Raw genomic sequence first — 18,551 nt, 5'->3', positions numbered from 1 at the left:
AGGTTCCTTTTAAGATGGTTTTACTTTATATGAGTTTTGTAATGTTTAATAAGATCTGGTCTGCGGTTAAAACGTTTACAGCATTCAGAGCATGAAAATGGCTTCTCCCCTGTATGAATTGTCTGATGTTTATGAAGAGATGAATTCTGGTTAAAACATTTCCCACATACCGAACATGAAAATGGTTTCTCCCCTGTGTGACTTCTCTGATGTATACCGAGACCTGATCTCTGATTAAAACATTTCCCACATTCTGAACATGTATATGGTTTCTCCCCAGTGTGAATTCTCTGGTGTATAATAAAATCTGATTTCTGAATGAAAATTTTTTCACATTCATTACATGTAAATGGCTTCTCCCCGGTGTGAATTTTCAGGTGCTTAACAAGATTTGATTTGTAGTTAAAAAATTTCCCACATTCTGAACATGAAAATGGCTCCTCCCCTGTGTGAATTTTCAAATGCAAAGAAAGTGCTGAATTATGTTTAAAACATTTCTCACATTCTGAACAAGAAAACGGTTTCTCTCCTGTGTGACTTCTCTGATGTTTAAAAAGATCTGATTTCTGGTTAAAACATTTCCCACATTCTGGGCAAGAGAATGGCTTCTCCCCTGTGTGAGTTCTCTCGTGTATAACTAGAGCGGATTTATCATTATACTGTTTACCACATTCTGAACAAGAAAATGGCTTATTTCCAGTGTGATTTCTCTCACGTTTAAGAAGCTTCGATTTCTCTATAAAACATTACCCACATTTTTCGCATGAAAACCTTTTTACCCCAGAGTGAATTTTTTCATGTTTAACCAGATTTGCTTTTTGGTTAAACGATTTGCCACATTGTAAGCGTAGAAATGGCTTCTCCCCGGTGTGAATTTTTTTTATGTCTGTCAAGGACAGATTTTAGGTTAAAACATTTGCCACATATAGCGCATGGAAATGTGTGAATTTTTTGATGTCTGTCAAGGACTGATTTAAGGCTATGACATTTCCCACATTTAGAGCATGAAAATGGTTTTGCCCCTGTGTGAGTTCTCTCATGTTTAACAAGATGCGATTTATCTGCAAAGCATTTTCCACATTCTTAGCATTAAAATGGCTTCTCCTTTGTGTGAATACTTTGATATCCAACCCTTCTGCGACTTTTATTTCGATTCCTGGTCTGTGATGAAGAAGATGGAACCTGTATAATAGGATCCGATGAGGGTAAATCTGCAATCTTGTCAAACTTGTCAGATGTATCTTGTGCTAGACCACAACCTTTCACTTTGAAATCTGAAGATATTATGTTATAACAAAAACCATGCAATATCTAGTAATCAACAAATATGTAAAAAAATACACAATATATACACAAATCAGAAAGAACTACTAAGTATATAAATGTAACTTAATAAACACACCCACCATGTATCTTTGCAACTGTAATAAGATACAAAATGTACATGAAAATTAAAATTTTTCACGTAACCCCTTACTGACGCGTGATGTAGTTGTATGTCACACGTCGGCTGCGGGTGATTGGAGACGGCTCACAGGCTGAGCCCACTCCATAGCCTGTAAGTTTTTGCTGCATATTACAAAGCAGCTGGTGGCATTGAAGAGCCGGCGGCGCCATCTTGGCTCGGATCATCACTTCTCGTAAGGTCATCAGGGAGCTGCCATCTGTTGCAATGACGAGACCCGAGGCTGTCATGTTTTAGGCACTGTGGCACTGTTCTATTGCACTGTGTGATTTGCACATTGCAATAGATGATATACAAAATCCCTATACAGTATGGCAGTATATGGTAGGATCAATCAGACAACCTAGGGTTAAAGTACCCTAAGGGGTCTGAAAAATAGTAAAAATAAAATTTAAAAAATTCAAATCCCTCCCTTACCCTAGAAGTGATATAAATAAACGTAAAGAGAAAAGGAGAGGTGCACTCACGTTCCCTAGGCTGGTCTGTATATCAGGGTTTTTCAATCCCGTGCTGCAACGGTGTCTGGCATGCAGAGCAGATCCAAAGAGAAAATGAAGAAAGCCGGAGCACTTGTGGGTAAAATCCAAAAAATAGCTTTATTCGGTATCCATTAAAAAAACGCGCGTATCATGTGCATAGAAGGTGTAGGTTACAGTGGCAAAGACCTACGCGTTTCAGCTCGCTACGGAGCCTTAATCATGGTATAATATCACCAAGTTTAAAACAGCACTTTAAACCATATTGAACACCTGAACAATCAAACATTCCCACGTCATTTCCTGGTTTAACACACACAGTCCAATCTATGCTCGATATATCTTTCCAGATACAGAAACAAAGTAAAACATAAAAAGACAGCATACTCATATTATACATTTTCAATAGATATAAGCTAAATCATTTTTAGAATTCATTCCGTGAGGGTACCTGGAATTTAACCCCTTCCCGCCGCAGCCCTTTTTCGTTTTTCATTTTTCACTCCCCACATTCAAAAATCTGTAACTTTTTAATTTTTCCATGTACAGAGCTGTGTGACGGCTTATTTTCTGCGTAACAAATTGCACTTCAAAATGGTGGTAATTAATATTCCATGCCAAATGCAGTGAAATTGGTAAAAAAACGCATTTGTGCCGTATTCTTGTGTGCTTGGATTTTACTGATTTCACTGTGCGCCTCAAATGACATGTCTACTTTATTCTTTGGGTCGGTAAAATTACCGGGATACCAAATTTGTATAGGTTTTATAATGTTTTCATACATTTAAAAAAATTAAAACCTCCTGTACAAAATTTTTGGGGGGGTTTTGCCATCTTCTGGCGCTAATAACTTTTTCATACTTTGGTGTATGGAGCTGTGGGTGGTGCCGTTTTTTGCAGATTTTGATGACGTTTACAATGTTATAATTTTTAGGACTGTACGACCTTTTGATCACTTTTTATAGAATTTAAAAAAAAAATTTAAATGGCAAAAAAGTGCCATTTTTGACTTTGGGTGCGATTTTCCGTTACGGGGTTAAACGGAGTGAAAAACCGTTATTATATTTTGATAGATCAGGCATTTTTGGACGCACTGATACCTAATGTGTTTATGATTTTTACTGTTTATATTTATATCAGTTCTAGGGAAAGGGGGGTGATTTGAATTTTTAGGTTTCTTTATTATAATTTTTTTTGTTTTTATTTTTACTATTTTTCAGACTGCCTAGGGTACTTTAACCCTAGGGTGTCTGTACGATCCTATCATATACTGCCATACTACAGTATGGCAGTATATGGGGATTTTACTCCTCATACATTACAATGTGCCATAGGAATTCTCCATATGGAATCGCCCGATGGGCTCAAAATTCTCCCCGTCATTGGCCATATTATTTGTGGCATGGTGGGAAGAAAGAACCATTTTTCGTCTCACAATCCTTTTTTGCAAAATATTATTTTTTACGGTAGATATGTGGACGACATATTGATGGTATGGCGGGGTGATGCTGATAAATTTCTAGATTTTGTTTCATATATTAATGTTAATGACATTAACTTGAAATTTACATCGGAACAACCATCTACCAACATACATTTTCTAGATATCAACTTGAGGGCTCTACCGGAGTGTGAATCTGTCACTACCACCAAGTTTTCCAAGCCTCTAGCAGGCAATTCCATTCTATCGGCATCTAGTTGTCATCCTTCACATACTGTGCATGCGATTCCTTATGGAGAATTCCTACGAGCCAAACGTATTTGCAATGATACGGAATTCCATGCACAATCCATGGTCATTGAGAACAAATTAAGGAGGAGGGGATATTCTCCTTCTTTATTAAAAAATGCAAGAGAGAAAGCCTCGAGAGTGAATAGGAAGGAATTGCTAAAAAGAAAGGATACCCCCACTTCTAATCGAACGACAACCCGTGTTCCCACATTCAGCACCCCATATAGTACACAATTTAATAAAATAAAAAATATTATTTGCAAATATATCCCTGTTATGAATCAGGATACCGTACTCTGTGAGGTGATGAAGGAGTGTGGCAGAACGTGGTAAAACTCTGGGTAACATCTTATCACCCAGCACATTTAGTACAAAAGTTAATAGTGAGAGCTGGATGTCCATAACAGGTTTCTATAAATGTGGAGGCAGCAGATGCAACGTATGTGTATATGCAATCAACAGAACGTTAGAATTTAAGATTGATGACAAAACAAACAGGAAAATAAAAACGTTTATTAACTGTGATACGCAATATGTAGTGTACATTATCATGCATGTGCTGTTCTATGATTTATGTTGGCTGTACAATACAGAAATTGAAGGCTAACAGTATTACGGATACTTGAATTATGAAAGTGCGCATTACCGTAAATGGCTAGAGAACATACCATTTAGCCAATTCTCTCGAATAAGAAAAAATTGTAGCAAGGATTCAGATTATAAAACACAGTCTAAAATTATTACAAAAAATTTTTTGGAGAAAGGATATCCGAAAAATGAAGTTAAAAACGCTTTCTCACGAAATCTGAAACAAAATAACAAAAACCAACAAATCTAAAAAAGAATCAAGCTACAACAAATCAGAAATATGAGTGGAATTTTTTAACCAACTTTGACAAAGGAAATAAAGCCATAAGGGAAACCTTAACAAAATACTGGTACTTATTACAAGAGGATCCCATTATCAAAAACGATATACCGAAGTATCCACAAATTACGTTTAGAAAAGCCAGATCAATTAGAAATATCGTGGCACCGAGTAGACTCCGAGAGAAAAAGGAGAAAACAAAACCTCAGAAAATACACTCAGAAAAACCAGGCACTTTTATGTGCGATTTAAAAACTTGCCTGTGCTGCCAACTAATTGTTAAACATGAACCAGATACATTTGTATCAAACAGCACAGGGGAAAAATTTAAGAGCAAACAGAATACATCATGCAGTTCATCTTTCATTGTCTATCTGGTTACCTGCAGTTGCGGGTTACAATACGTAGGCAGGACAGAGCAATCATTGAGATTAAGTTTCAACAGTCACAGGTTTAAAACCAAAAATGTTTTTTTAAACCAAAGTCTTTCCAGACACCTGACAATGAAACACAAGAAATCATTTAATCATATCAAACTGAAAATAATAGAACAGATCCCAGAAGAGACACACAATAGAAATGAGGTTCTGAACTAACGTGAATCATTTTGGATATACTGTTTGAGAAGCCTATACCCAGACGGTCTTTACGAAATCATAGAATCCACCTAGGGATCACACATGGAACACACTTGCTAAGACAGGTTTACAGCAATACTTCACTAGGTTGTTTCTCCTATTTTAGTTCAAATAATATACAGTCCTTTTAAACATAGAAGTACCTTTTTATACATTTTTAAATATACCCTCATATGCTTTTTGCACAAGTACGCAGACAATTGATTGGTGAATTGACCTGTCAATCAATCGATGTAATTCCACTTCTTCCAGTCAATCATTTGAGGTCATTTCCATTTGTTTGTATATATAAGTGTGCATGTTTTATCATATAGTTATGTATGTTTTTATGCCTGATGAAGATCTTGGTTCGAGGTCAAACGCATAGCATGATACAAATAAAAAATACATTGTTTTAAGAATTAGCTAAAGCGGATGCAGCGCCTTCATTTTCTAGTCTCCGATCATCTTCCAGCGTGCTTATACACGATATCTCCCTGAGCAATGGCAGCAGGATCTGCCTATCTGCTCTGAGGACGGAGCCGACGGCCAGCAGCATACCATTTATACTCAAAGCCTATACCGTCTTATAACAAGATGAGCAGAATACATATATTAGCTTTTTACCTAACTATATTCCATATCGCCTGGATTCGTCTCGAGATCGTATTGAAGACGTTCCCCCAGGATTTCCCAGTTCCCTCTGAGTGAACAAGTGAGGCATTGATGTGGGGAGTTTATACTGGTGGAATAGATGGACGGTAGGCAAGTAAAACAACCATAGCAAACAGAGAGAAAATGGAAAACATTTTTAAACAAACCTAATTCTTTATTTTTCCCTGCCGTCTCCTGCCCTAACTGCAATGTATAACTGCAGCAGCATATGCTAGTTTTCCCACATTCAGAACATGTAAATTGTTTCTTCCCTGTGTGAATTTTACCCCACATACTAAACATGAGAATAGCAACTAGCCGGTGTGAATTCTCTGATGTTTAACAAGATCTGATTTTTTGATAAAACATTTCCCACATTCTGAACATGAAAATGGCTTCTCCCCAGTGTGAATTCTCTGATGGTTAACAAGATCTGATTTTTTGATAAAACATTTCCCACATTCTGAACATGAAAATGGCTTCTCCCCAGAGTGAATTCTCTGATGTTTAACAAGATCTGATTTTTGGGTAAAACATTTCCCACACTCTGAACATGAAAACGGCTTCACCCCAGTGTGAAATCTCCGATGTTTAACAAGATTTGATTTCTCATTAAAACATTTCCCACATTCTGAACATGCAAATGGCTTCTCCCCAGTGTGAATTCTTTGATGATTGACAAGACATGATTTATGGCTAAAAGATTTCCCACATTCTAAACATGTAAATGGTTTCTCCCCTGTGTGAATTCTCTGATGTTTAACAAGAGTTGAATTATCAGTGTATTTTCCCCCACATACTAAACATGACAATAGCTTCTCGCCAGTGTGAAATCTCTGATGTGTAACAAGATTTGATTTCTCAGTAAAACATTTCCCACATTCTGAACATGAAAATGGCTTCTCTCCAGTGTGACTTCTCTGATGTCTAACAAGAGTTTTTTTGTGGATGAAACATTTCCCACATTCTGAACATGAAAATGGCTTCTCCCCAGTGTGAATTCTCTGATGTTTAAGAAGATCTTGTTTTAGGCTAAAACATTTCCCACATTCTGAACATGAAAATGGCTTCTCCCCAGTGTGAATTCTCTGATGGTTAACAAGATCATATTTTCTTACAAAACATTTCCCACATTCTGAACATGAAAATGGCTTCTCCCCAGTGTGAATTATCTGATGTGCAATAAGACATGATTTTCGGATAAAACATTTCCCACATTCTGAACATGTAAATGGCTTCTTCCCAGTGTGAATTGTCTGATGTGCAACAAGTTGTTTTTTTTGGCTAAAACATTTCCCACATTCTGAACATGAAAATGGCTTCTCCCCAGTGTGAATTCTCTGATGGTTAAGAAGATCATATTTTCTTACAAAACATTTCCCACATTCTGAACATGAAAATGGTTTCTCCCCAGTGTGAATTCTCTGATGGTTAAGAAGATCATATTTTCGGACAAAACATTTCCCACATTCTGAACATGTAAATGGCTTCTCCTTAGTGTGACTTTTCTGATGTGCAACTAGATCTGATTTTCGGCTAAAATATTTCCCACATTTTGAACATGAAAATGGCTTCTCTTCTGTGTGAATTAATTGTTGTCCAATATCTGATTTGTGGATTAAATCTGGTTTCCCAGTCTGTGATGATGAAAAAGATTGGTCAAATAACAAAGAAACAGGTGGAGGACCATTGCTGTGTAGTGCTGAGGATGGATCTCTCTCTTCATATGTATCTCCTGTGACTTCAAATTCTTCCACTTTAAAATCAGAAGATATCAGACGTCCCTCTGAGCTCCTGCTGCAGTCATCTGCCAAGAAAACATAACATTTTATAATATTCTGATATTTTATAGATTCCCTTTCTAGGTTGCTGAAGATCTTCCAATCCTTCCTGATTCGAGCTACTTTTTAGAACGATCAGTGCTCAGTAAGATTGTGTTGGGCAAAGGGCCGAGTAATCTGCTTTATCCATTACCAGCCTCACATAGAAGGTGTTTCCTCTGTTGTAACAAACAGAACCCAGGAGATGTTATAGATATGATCTAAAATTTAAACCACTTTCTGGATAGTTCTATAATAAAGCACCTGGGGTTCTCTTGAACTTTTCCAATTTTTGGGAAAGTGGCATCAGTGACACAGACTAAGAAAAAGTTACAAATCTTGGCATAAAATTAAAAATGCAAATAGAAATGTTTGATAAACTCTTACTGAGTACTTTAACCCTTTAAGACGCAGCCATTTTTGACCTAAAGGGGTCTTCCACTTTGAAAAATAATTTATATTGTTTGTGTAAGGAAAAGTTATACAATTTTCCAATATACTTTCTGTATCAATTCCTTACGGTTTTCTAAATCTCTGCTTGCTGTCCTGCTATAGAACGCTTCTGTGTTTACTTCCAATGGATAGAAATCTGTCCATGGTCATGTGATGTCACACAGACGTATTAGGCATTATTGGAGAAAGTAATAAGGGCTATATGATAACAGCTCACACACCTGAGTGTCCATCATGGACAGATTTATATCCACTGGAAGTAAACATAGAAGCTATCTATAGCAGGACAGCAAGCGGAGATCTAGAAGACCGCATGGAATTGATACATAAAGTATATTAAAAAATTGTAAAACTTTTCCTTACACGAACAACACCAATTATTTGCTGAAAGTGGACAACCCCTTTAAGGCCCAGACCCATTTTTGTATTGTGACATTTGTCGCTTTATGATGAACATTTTAACCCCCTACTGATGTGCACCAATATAGCATGGCACTAAGGTACTTGATTATATGCCAGGTCACGATCAGAGCCGGCAACATACAGCAGCCCCGAACTCTGTGCTATCTGCTCTAGGTGTCGCCCCTGCCTCCATGTAGGACCCGGCTGTAATCCAACGAGAATGTGCAGTATGCTCAGTGTATTATACGAGACATCTGTATTGCACTGTGTAAGCTCTATATCAGCTTGAACAAGCAATCAGAAGATCACTTGTTCAAGCCAACCTGTCATTAACTTGCAACAACTCTTGTGGCGAGCTCTGGCCCTGTCCTTCTTAGACATCTCGCTCCCTCAAAGGGCTACGCGAGCAGCTGGACTGTTTGTGGTACACCTTGTCCCCACTCGGCTCAACACAGCTCTTAACGGCAATGTTTGATCCTTAACCACTATAATGTGGAAATTTCAGAAATCCGTTTGGGACTCTCAACTGAGTGATGTCTGGAGGGTCTTTCACTCACTTAGTCTCGAGACTATACCTACTACTCCCCTACCCACCATTCGTACAGCCGGTTAGATATGTTTTTTATAAGTCATCATGCTCTTACTTGAAGACCAGAGTCTTCTATAGCTCGCTCCCTGTGGTCAGCTCACTAACTGATCTCTCTCACTCTAGATGTCCCTGCCCTTGCTTATTTACTTGGCATTGGCGCCTTACTAACAATCTTCTCAAGAACTTTGCCTGACAAATCTCCGGCGGAAGATTGCTGAGGTTATTACTATACACTCAGGACTCAGCCATCTCGTCCTATACAATAGGAGACCCTGAAGGGTATTCTCCAATTAAAGTTCACCACGCACGGAGCTCGTTTGAAGCAGGAGAGGTCAACCGAGACCATGAATCTTTTGTCTAAAATCTAGACCAGGATCATGATGGGTCTTTGGAAGTTCTGAACAAGCTGTTAAACACTCGTGAGGAGCTGTAAGAGCTTTTGCACCAGATGAGGTCGACCTATTGCTAGATACCTTTCACCCTCACTTGACTGCTACTTATATACCCCACCAATTAGACCAGATGACTTGTGACCCACATGCAATACACATTACTTTTCAGACGTATTACTTTGAATAATACAACCTCTAAGGACCCTTGTCATAATCTACCTCAGGTAGAGCACGGGACAAAATAGAGGCATAAGTCCAGGACGCAGCTCTCCCTAGTATGTCAAACGAGGGTCCGATTTTACCGAACCAGAAGTGTTGGAGGCTATTAAATCTACTACAGCACTCAAATCTCTGAGCCTGGATGCTTTCACCCCTCATTTCTATAAGGGCCTTAATGCCGAGCTAGCCCCTCTGTTAACAAACATGTTCAACTCCATCTTTGTATCTGCTCCCCTTCTGCACCAGTCCTTACAAGTCATAGTTATCCCTAAACCTGAGAAGGATCACCTTATCTCTGTCATTAACGTTGATATTAAATTGCTCTCTATGTTAATGGCTAACTGGTTGGGGTTGCTTCCCTCTATTACCCACAATGACAAGGTGGGCTTCATGCAGGGGAGGGAGGCTCTGGACACAAACTTTGTTGCATGTGTGTCGGCCTAAATTAACCAAGCAGCAGCTGTGTTTACTGTCAATAGACGCAAGGAAGGTCTTTGACAGTGTGCACTGGGGGTTCCTCTGGACCTCTCTGTCACAGATCAGGAACGGTCCCTGATTTTTGAGGACACTTTATTTAGGTCCTAAGGCACAGGTCCAAATGAATGGCATTATGTCAGATCCCTTCCCTATTAAAATTGGCACCTGTAAAGGCTGTCCTCTGTCCCCCTCCTATACATACTGGCCATGGAACACCTGGCTGCGGCCCTTCCGAAAAACAACCACAGTGTTCATGGTCTTCAAGTGAGCTCCCAGCTGTCCTGGAGGAGTCAGGAAACTTGGTCAAGCTCTCAAAGTGCGAGGTATTAAATGTTTTTCTCCCTTGAACAGAAGCTCGCCACTTATCCCCCCAGTTCCCCTTTAATTGTCGGGACTCCCCTATCAGCTATCTAGGTATCCATATTCTGGTAGACCGGTCACTTCTTTACCCATTAAATTACAAGCCCCTTACAGACCTGACACAATATAAGAGCCACCACCTGTCTTGGTTTGGTCGAATGAATGTTCACAAACTGGACATACTGCCTCGATCCCTGTATCCGTACCAGACTCTCCCAATCCGTCTTCCAAGTTCTTTTCTTCTCAAACCTTCGCTCAACATTTTGGCGGTTCATTTGGGGAGGGGGGGGGGTCCTCCGCAATAGTTCTTGTTACAAGCAATGGGTTGTGAACCCACTGTGCTATCTAACTGGTTTGACTTTGACTTTGGGTGTTATCCCTGGACCTCTCTGGTATTTACCCATTTACCCCTACACAAGGATATGGACTTTTCTGCAGAGAGATCGCAAGGCCAATTGTGGTGGTTTCAGTGTAGATAGCAGCTGGCACAGAGACACCGGTATGTGGTACCAAGGGGTCAGGCAGAGCAGGTAGTAAAAGTCAGTCCAAGTCGAGGCAGGCAGCGAACAAGCAGAAACGTAGACAAGCAGAGGGTCGTGGCAGCCAGCACAGGTTCAGAATACAAGCCGGGTCAGCTACCAATGAATACAGAGCAGAAACAGAGTTGGAGGACGAGTCGGGATCCAGAGGTCGCATTAACGCCTCACCAAGTGTCATATATGCATGATGAGGTGCAATTACCCCCTAAATAATTGCTACGCTGAAAAGTATGCGATAGGATCGGAGTTAGTGGATCCTCTGGACCACCGTGGATAATGACGTAAGCCGACACCTAGGTCTAGAGTCTAAGTGGTTTTCACCAGAGCCCGCCGCAAAGCGGGTTGGACTTGCTGTGGCGTGGTACCACCAAGTCGTTCCAGAGATGTGACTTTGTCCGCGGTGGCAGCCAAGGCGTAGTACAGAATCGTCAGGCAAACTCGTGGTCGGGACAGGCTGGAGGGTGAGACAGGCAGCACAGGATCAGAGTCGGGGGCATAGCGGTAGGTCAGGACAGGCAGCACGGAATAGAATTAAGGTCACAACGGGAAATTCGGATAATCGCAAAGGGCATGCAACAAAGCTTTCTCTTGGGCAAAAAAGCACAATGATCTGGCAGGGGACACAGGAAGCAGCTGGGAATTTATCTGGGAATGTGGCAAGCCAGCAGCAATTATTAGCGCACTGGCCCTTTAAATTTTTGCAAGCCCCAGAGACGGGGTTGCGCACGCCAGACCGCGGGAGCCCCAGAGACCGCCACTGGAGCCAGGAGAGGAGAGTTCTCTCCGGGGACACATGAAGGTACACGGGGGGGGGGGGGGGGGGGGCACCAGTGACTGTACCCCCCTTCGACCTCCTCTATGAAGTAGAGCACGGTCCAGGATGTTGTCCTCGGGCTCCCAGGATCTCTCTGTGGGCAAACGCAACATCTCCCCTGCCTTCTGTTTATTGATCAGTGAGGCTTTGGCCAGTTAGGTAATGTTGCCACTCGCCGAAGCTCCAGTGATCTATTTCTCTTTAGCCTGCATCTGCTCTGTGCTCACTAGTGCTGCCTTAGAGAGACAGCAGCAGGTCAGTGCCCGCCCCTCCTCCCCTGCAGCCCAGGAACGCAAGGAGAGTGAGGCAGAATGGCCACAGCTGCAGGTAAGTACAGATAAGTTATAGGTGCAGTCACTCAGTAGGAGGGAGGAGGGCAGGAGCAGCTGAGTACAGATAAGTTATAATTTTAGTCACTTAGTAGGAGAGAGGGGGGGCAGGAAGAATGACAGCTGTCCATGGCCACATATATACTGCCCTTGGCCCGGATCTCTTGTCGCTGTGCGATGCTGCCAGTGACACCGGGGTGCACTACATTGCCCTCACTGACAGCATGGCACAGGTGCCCAGAGATCCGGTCCAAGGGAAGTGTATATGTGTGGCCAAAGATGGCTGTCATATGGGGTGATCCAAAATTCACCTGCCTGGTTCCACCCTACAATACACACTGTACCCTACACTCCCTGCAAAATTGGATTCCCCAATCCTTCATATTGCCCCTGCTATTGACAATATTTGAGCAGCTAAAGCATCATAGCCCTCACCCCTGCTCAGAACTACTGTCAATGTAAGGATGTAACATTAATCAGAATATGGAGGTAATAATTATACAGCAGAAAATTCCTCACTGTAGGGCGGCGATATTTCTCACTGTATTTGCTCCTGCCTAGTGATATTATTGGTGATGTTGGTCTTTCTATGGTGCTCTGTTTATTATCAGTATGATGATATTTATCTTGTTGTACTGGTAATGGTCATCATGCAGCAGTATTATATGTACCTTATAGAGTGGTAATGTTGGTAATATTAGGCTAAATAGTCGTGTTGGCACTTTGCGATAATTACATGGACTTTGGTTTGCACTTTGATAATTTGGTCTCTAAAAGGTTTCGCCATCACTGCCCCATACCACTGCACTGGGTGCTAAGAGTTTACATTTAGAAGGTGATACTCTTGTGCTTTTAGTAGATCTAGTATATGTTCATACTGACCTAGCAGCTCCGTCTCTTCCATCACGGCCCCGGGGATCAGTATTCCTGCAGGAGACACAGAGACTGAATTCCTTCTTTCCATACAGATAATGAAAGGACGTGTGGATTTAGTCCTGTCTATTACCTGCTGATGTGAGGGGCTGGTGGTCCTCCATCATGACGTCCTTGTACACATCTTTGTGTCCTTCTAAATACTCCCACTCCTCCATGGAGAAATAGACAGCCACATCCTGACACCTTATAGGAACCTGACACACACAATGATCCCGTCATCACCCAGATCCCTTCATAGCGTTACTGTATAATGTCCCAGCATTCCTAGCAGTGTCACCTCTCCAGTCAGCAGCTCCATCATCTTGTGGGTGACTTCTAGGATCTTCTGCTCATTGATGTCATCATGTATCAGGGGGTGAGGTGGAGGAGCTGGGATTGGGCTCAGAGTTCTCCCCCGTCCTTCATACACAGGGGCCTGACAGCGCCCACTAGAGGTCTTCTTCACAACTGTGTAATCCTGGTTATGGAGAGACACATTGATAAATCTCCCTCCATACATTTCCAGAATCTCTCACCTCTCCAGTCCTATCATCTGTTATTCCCATAGATAATGATGTAATGTGACCTCATCCCAATCTCTCACCTCTCCAGTAATATAGAAGAGAATCTCTAGGGTGAGCTGGAATATTCTCTCCACCCTCGTGTCCTTCTCATTTTCCATCCTTGAGGGGCCAATTGAGATTAGTAAAAGATCCTATAATGTAGAAACCTGAATGGAAATAAGATGAGACAAATTCTATCAGAAACTGAAGACAACCTTGGTTATGGACAAGGGTTGCACCGATACCAGAATCTTGAGTGCGATACCAGGAGAAGTTACACGATACTTCCAAGAAAAAAAAAATCTGGGTTGAATGTTTAGGGTGCGGTCACATGGGGCGATTACATTGTGTTTAGAAATGTAATGCAAATGTCTGGGGGCTCAGCCCAATCACATATGTGCTTCCAATGAGACTCCTGCAGTCAGTAACGATCACGGTGAAGGTTTTCCTGGAAATGTTAATATAAAATGTATAATTTATTTTGTATCTTATACATTTTTATTAAATCAATTTAACTGTATTAAATTCATCTCGATATACCAGAGTCTGGAGCTTGTGTCACAGTGTAACTATATGGAAGCTCTAGTGCGATCACATCCTCTCCCTGACAGCCAGTAAGTCCATTGTCCAGTGGATGGATTCGCTGTCCTGTATCTCTATGGCAGGTAGAGAGTGGCCCATCTGGGCAAAAAGTTATTTAAATTAATATCATGAAATAATTTTAGAGACCTTGTGTCAGGGGAAGCCCTCAGAGATGTAGAAACCCCATATTTGGACAGATAATGGGATTTCCTAATGATGTGGTTCCCCGACCCGACACATCTATACAAAGGATTCCCTGCCCAATGTCTCCTCTGAGGTCCTCCCTGCAGGCAGATACTAGGAGTCTATACAACAGCACAAGTCAACAGTATGAAATTATCGCACAAGCTTTGAGGTTTCGATGCATTGTGCAACTCTCTTCAGCTCCTGCATTGCGGTATGAAACGTGTAAATACAAGTCAAACACAACAGGGATGGGCTAAGCCAAATCGCACAAGTGTTTCCACAAATGCTTATTGCTGATAGCATGTGTTTCAGTGGGAACACATAAACGATTGGGCCAAGCCTTTTTGAGGGTGTGGTCACACGCTGTGCTTGCATTGTGTTTAAGGCTGCGGTCACACGTGCAAACACACATTATCCACATGGCCACGTACAGCACACACATTATCCACATGGCCACGTACAGCACACACATTATCCACATGGCCACGTACAGCACACACATTATCCACATGGCCACGTACAGCACACACATTACACACATAGAGCATACACCCCCCCCCCCATCCCCTTTAGTATCCGGCGTGCTAGGGAGAAGGTGTGACCATAAAGATACACGCCCGAGCACATGGGGAAAGATAGGACATGTTCCCAGTGTCTGGCACCACATCGCTCCGTGCAGCTATTGCCGTCTATGGTGGACGTATGGACAGCTGCAAACTTACACCCGTATATATATATGTCCCCCATACGTTTGTGTGAATTCGGCCTAAAGGCCCCATCGCAACCCCTGCCTGTATACATTTAATTTCTGATATAAGAGCCACAACCCCTCACCTCCTCCTGCACAGCCGCCTCCACATACAGGACCTGTGATGATGTCATAGTCATGTGACCAGCCCCATGTGTGGGAGGAGTCAAGGGGTCACATGACCAGGTCTGACAGGATTCTCTGCTCAGAGGGTTCAACGTACAGAGAGTCTGCAGCAGAGCTGAGTGTATAGCAGTGCTGTGTGTGTGTATAATGTGTGTATAGCAGTGCTGTGTGTGTATAGCGGAGCTGTGTGTGTATAATGTGTGTATAGCAGAGCTGTGTGTGTGTATAATGTGTGTATAGCGGAGCTGTGTGTGTATAATGTGTGTATAGCAGAGCTGTGTGTGTGTATAATGTGTGTATAGCAGAGCTGTGTGTGTGTGTATAATGTGTGTATAGCAGAGCTGTGTGTGTGTATAGCGGAGCTGTGTGTGTATAATGTGTGTATACCGGAGCTGTGTGTGTGTATAATGTGTGTATAGCGGAGCTGTGTGTGTATAATATGTGTATAGCGGAGCTGTGTGTGTATAATATGTGTATAGCGGAGCTATGTGTGTGTTTAATGTGTGTATAGCGGAGCTATGTGTGTGTTTAATGTGTGTTTAGCGGAGCTGTGTGTGTATAATGTGTGTATAGCAGAGCTGTGTGTATATAATGTGTGTATAGCGGAGCTGTGTGTGTATAATGTGTGTATAGCGGAGCTGTGTGTGTATAATGTGTGTATAGCGGAGCTGTGTGTGTATAATATGTGTATAGCGGAGCTGTGTGTGTATAATGTGTGTATAGCGGAGCTGTGTGTGTATAATGCGTGTATAGCGGAGCTGTGTGTGTGTATAATGTTTGTATAGCGGAGCTGTGTGTGTATAATGTGTGTATAGCGGAGCAGTGTGTGTGTATAATGTGTGTATAGCGGAGCTGTTTGTGTGTTTAATGTGTGTATAGCAGAGCTGTGTGTGTGTTTAATGTGTGTATAGCAGAGCTGTGTGTGTGTTTAATGTGTGTATAGCAGAGCTGTGTGTGTATAATGTGTATATAGCAGAGCTGTGTGTGTATAATGTGTATATAGCAGAGCTGTGTGTGTATAATGTGTATATAGCAGAGCTGTGTGTGTATAATGTGTATATAGCAAATCTGTGTGTGTGTATAATGTGTGTATAGCGGAGCTGTGTGTGTATAATGTGTGTATAGCAGAGCTGTGTGTGTATAATGTGTATATAGCAGAGCTGTGTGTGTGTATAATGTGTGTATAGTGGAGCTGTGTGTATATAATGTGTGTATAGCGGAGCTGTGTGTGTATAATGTGTGTATAGCGGAGCTGTGTGTGTATAATGTGTGTATAGCGGAGCTGTGTGTGTATAATGTGTGTATAGCGGAGCTGTGTGTGTATAATGTGTGTATAGCGGAGCTGTGTGTGTATAATGTGTGTATAGCGGAGCTGTGTGTGTATAATGTGTGTATAGCGGAGCTGTGTGTGTATAATGTGTGTATAGCGGAGCTGTGTGTGTATAATGTGTGTATAGCGGAGCTGTGTGTGTATAATGTGTGTATAGCGGAGCTGTGTGTGTATAATGTGTGTATAGCGGAGCTGTGTGTGTGTATAATGTGTGTATAGCGGAGCTGTGTGTGTATAATGTGTGTATAGCAGAGCTGTGTGTGTATATAATGTGTGTATAGCAGAGCTGTGTGTGTATAATGTGTGTATAGCGGAGCTGTGTGTGTATAATGTGTGTATAGCAGGGCTGTGTGTGTATAATGTGTATATATCGGAGCTGTGTGTGTATAATGTGTGTATAGCGGAGCTGTGTGTGTTTATAATGTATTTCTCATGTGTGTAACGCTTAGGTCACACAGCTATTTCTATACTGTACAGTATGAATGTGCATGTGTCATGGCTGCCTGTGTATAATGCTCATATAAATATATTTAACCTGTGAGATATTCCTCTACAGATGCCATTTTAGTCTTCGCTGGGGGTGCTGTTGACCACTGTCAGCCATATTGTAAAATGTCTATTCATCTCATGATTCAAACATAATTTTGTCTAAATCTGCTGAGAGGCAAGTCTGTCCTTCACTCTTGTCCTATATGTTTGTTCCAGCATTCTTTATGTTTTGGCCTCACCGAGTCTTCTTCTCAGGACTTTTAGCAAAAACATTGTTTCTCTGGAGACAGTGCTTTGTGTGAGAAATAATGGGGCACATTTACTAAGGGTCCGGACGCCGCATTCTCGTCAGGTTTCCAGACTTTTTACCATTTTGCCCTGAATTGCCCCGGGTTTTTGGCGCACACGATTGGATTGTGGCGTATCGGCGCCGGCTTGCATGTGACATAAATCGAGGGGTGTGGACGTCGGACAACCCGACTGATTCGGACAAACCGCGGAATTTAAAAAGCAAATTGTGTCGCAAGATCAGCACTCACATGCACCGGAAAGAAGAAGGTGAACTCCGGCGGACCTCAGCACAGAAGCGACACATGCAGGAAATTGGATGCACGATCTTAGTGAATCGGGGCAGCTCTGAATCCTCGTTGGACAACGCACGACGGGGATCGCGACGGGCCGGGTAAGTAAATGTGCCCTGATATGTAAAGTTCATGTACATGTTTTGGGAAAGTGAATTTATGGCGAAATATTCGATGTGGCCAATAGCATTGCAGTATTTTATCATTTTTTCACGCTCCTATGAAAGTGTTTTACATGTGCGGCTGCGTGTTAATAAAGATTGTGATTCTGCAATTTCTAAGAGACTAGTGTGTCTTAGCGTGTGCTCTGATCCCGGTACCAGGGAGACATTTCTTGGCTATAAAGGGTTAATTCGAAATGTCACCTTGCACCTGCAGTAAGGGCGATTTAAAATCTATGGGCACAGCACAGTACTACTACTCCTATCCTGTATATATGGACACAGCACAGTACTACTACTCCTATCCTGTATGTATGGGTACAGCACAGTACTACTATTCCTATCCTGTATGTGGGCACAGCACAGTACTACTACTCCTATTCTGTATATATGGACACAGAACAGTACTACTACTCCTATCCTGTATACAGGGGCACAACACAGTACTACTACTCATATCCTGTATATAGGGGCACAGCACAGTACTACTACTCCTATCCTGTATATATGGGCACAGCACAGTACTACTACTCCTATCCTGTATATATGGGCACAGCACAGTACTACTACTCCTATCCTGTATATATGGGCACAGCACAGTACTACTACTACTATCCTGTATATATGGACGCAGCATAGTACTACTACTCCTATCCTGTATATA

General features: G+C 41.8%; 1 protein-coding gene, 1 long non-coding RNA gene and 1 pseudogene across 3 annotated transcripts in view; all 3 read right to left on the bottom strand.

Moving 5' to 3' along the window:
* Positions 1 to 1,695, bottom strand: LOC140066003 (uncharacterized; annotated as a pseudogene).
* Positions 1,696 to 4,166: 2,471 nt separating this feature from the next.
* Positions 4,167 to 18,551, bottom strand: part of LOC140066002 (uncharacterized) — an 80,583-nt gene continuing 66,198 nt past the window's right edge. The window contains 2 exon segments of the mRNA XM_072113568.1: positions 4,167 to 7,619; positions 13,089 to 13,203. Coding sequence (XP_071969669.1) covers positions 6,127 to 7,619; positions 13,089 to 13,203 — 1,608 coding nt within the window. The 3' untranslated portion in view covers positions 4,167 to 6,126.
* On the bottom strand, positions 13,492 to 15,330 carry LOC140065441 (uncharacterized). 2 transcript variants are annotated; one of them, XR_011847904.1, is made up of 3 exons: positions 15,287 to 15,330; positions 13,726 to 13,851; positions 13,492 to 13,599 (listed from the first exon to the last, which is right to left on the bottom strand). It is a non-coding gene; the product is annotated as an uncharacterized lncRNA (long non-coding RNA). The 2 variants fall into 2 exon arrangements; XR_011847905.1 differs by lacking the exon at positions 15,287 to 15,330 and adding an exon at positions 15,175 to 15,251.

This window comes from Engystomops pustulosus, chromosome 6, assembly GCF_040894005.1.
Source record: "Engystomops pustulosus chromosome 6, aEngPut4.maternal, whole genome shotgun sequence".
NCBI classification, from domain to species: domain Eukaryota; kingdom Metazoa; phylum Chordata; class Amphibia; order Anura; family Leptodactylidae; genus Engystomops; species Engystomops pustulosus.
Note: the sequence above shows the minus strand (reverse complement) of the source record. Positions and strands in the feature narration are given on the sequence as shown.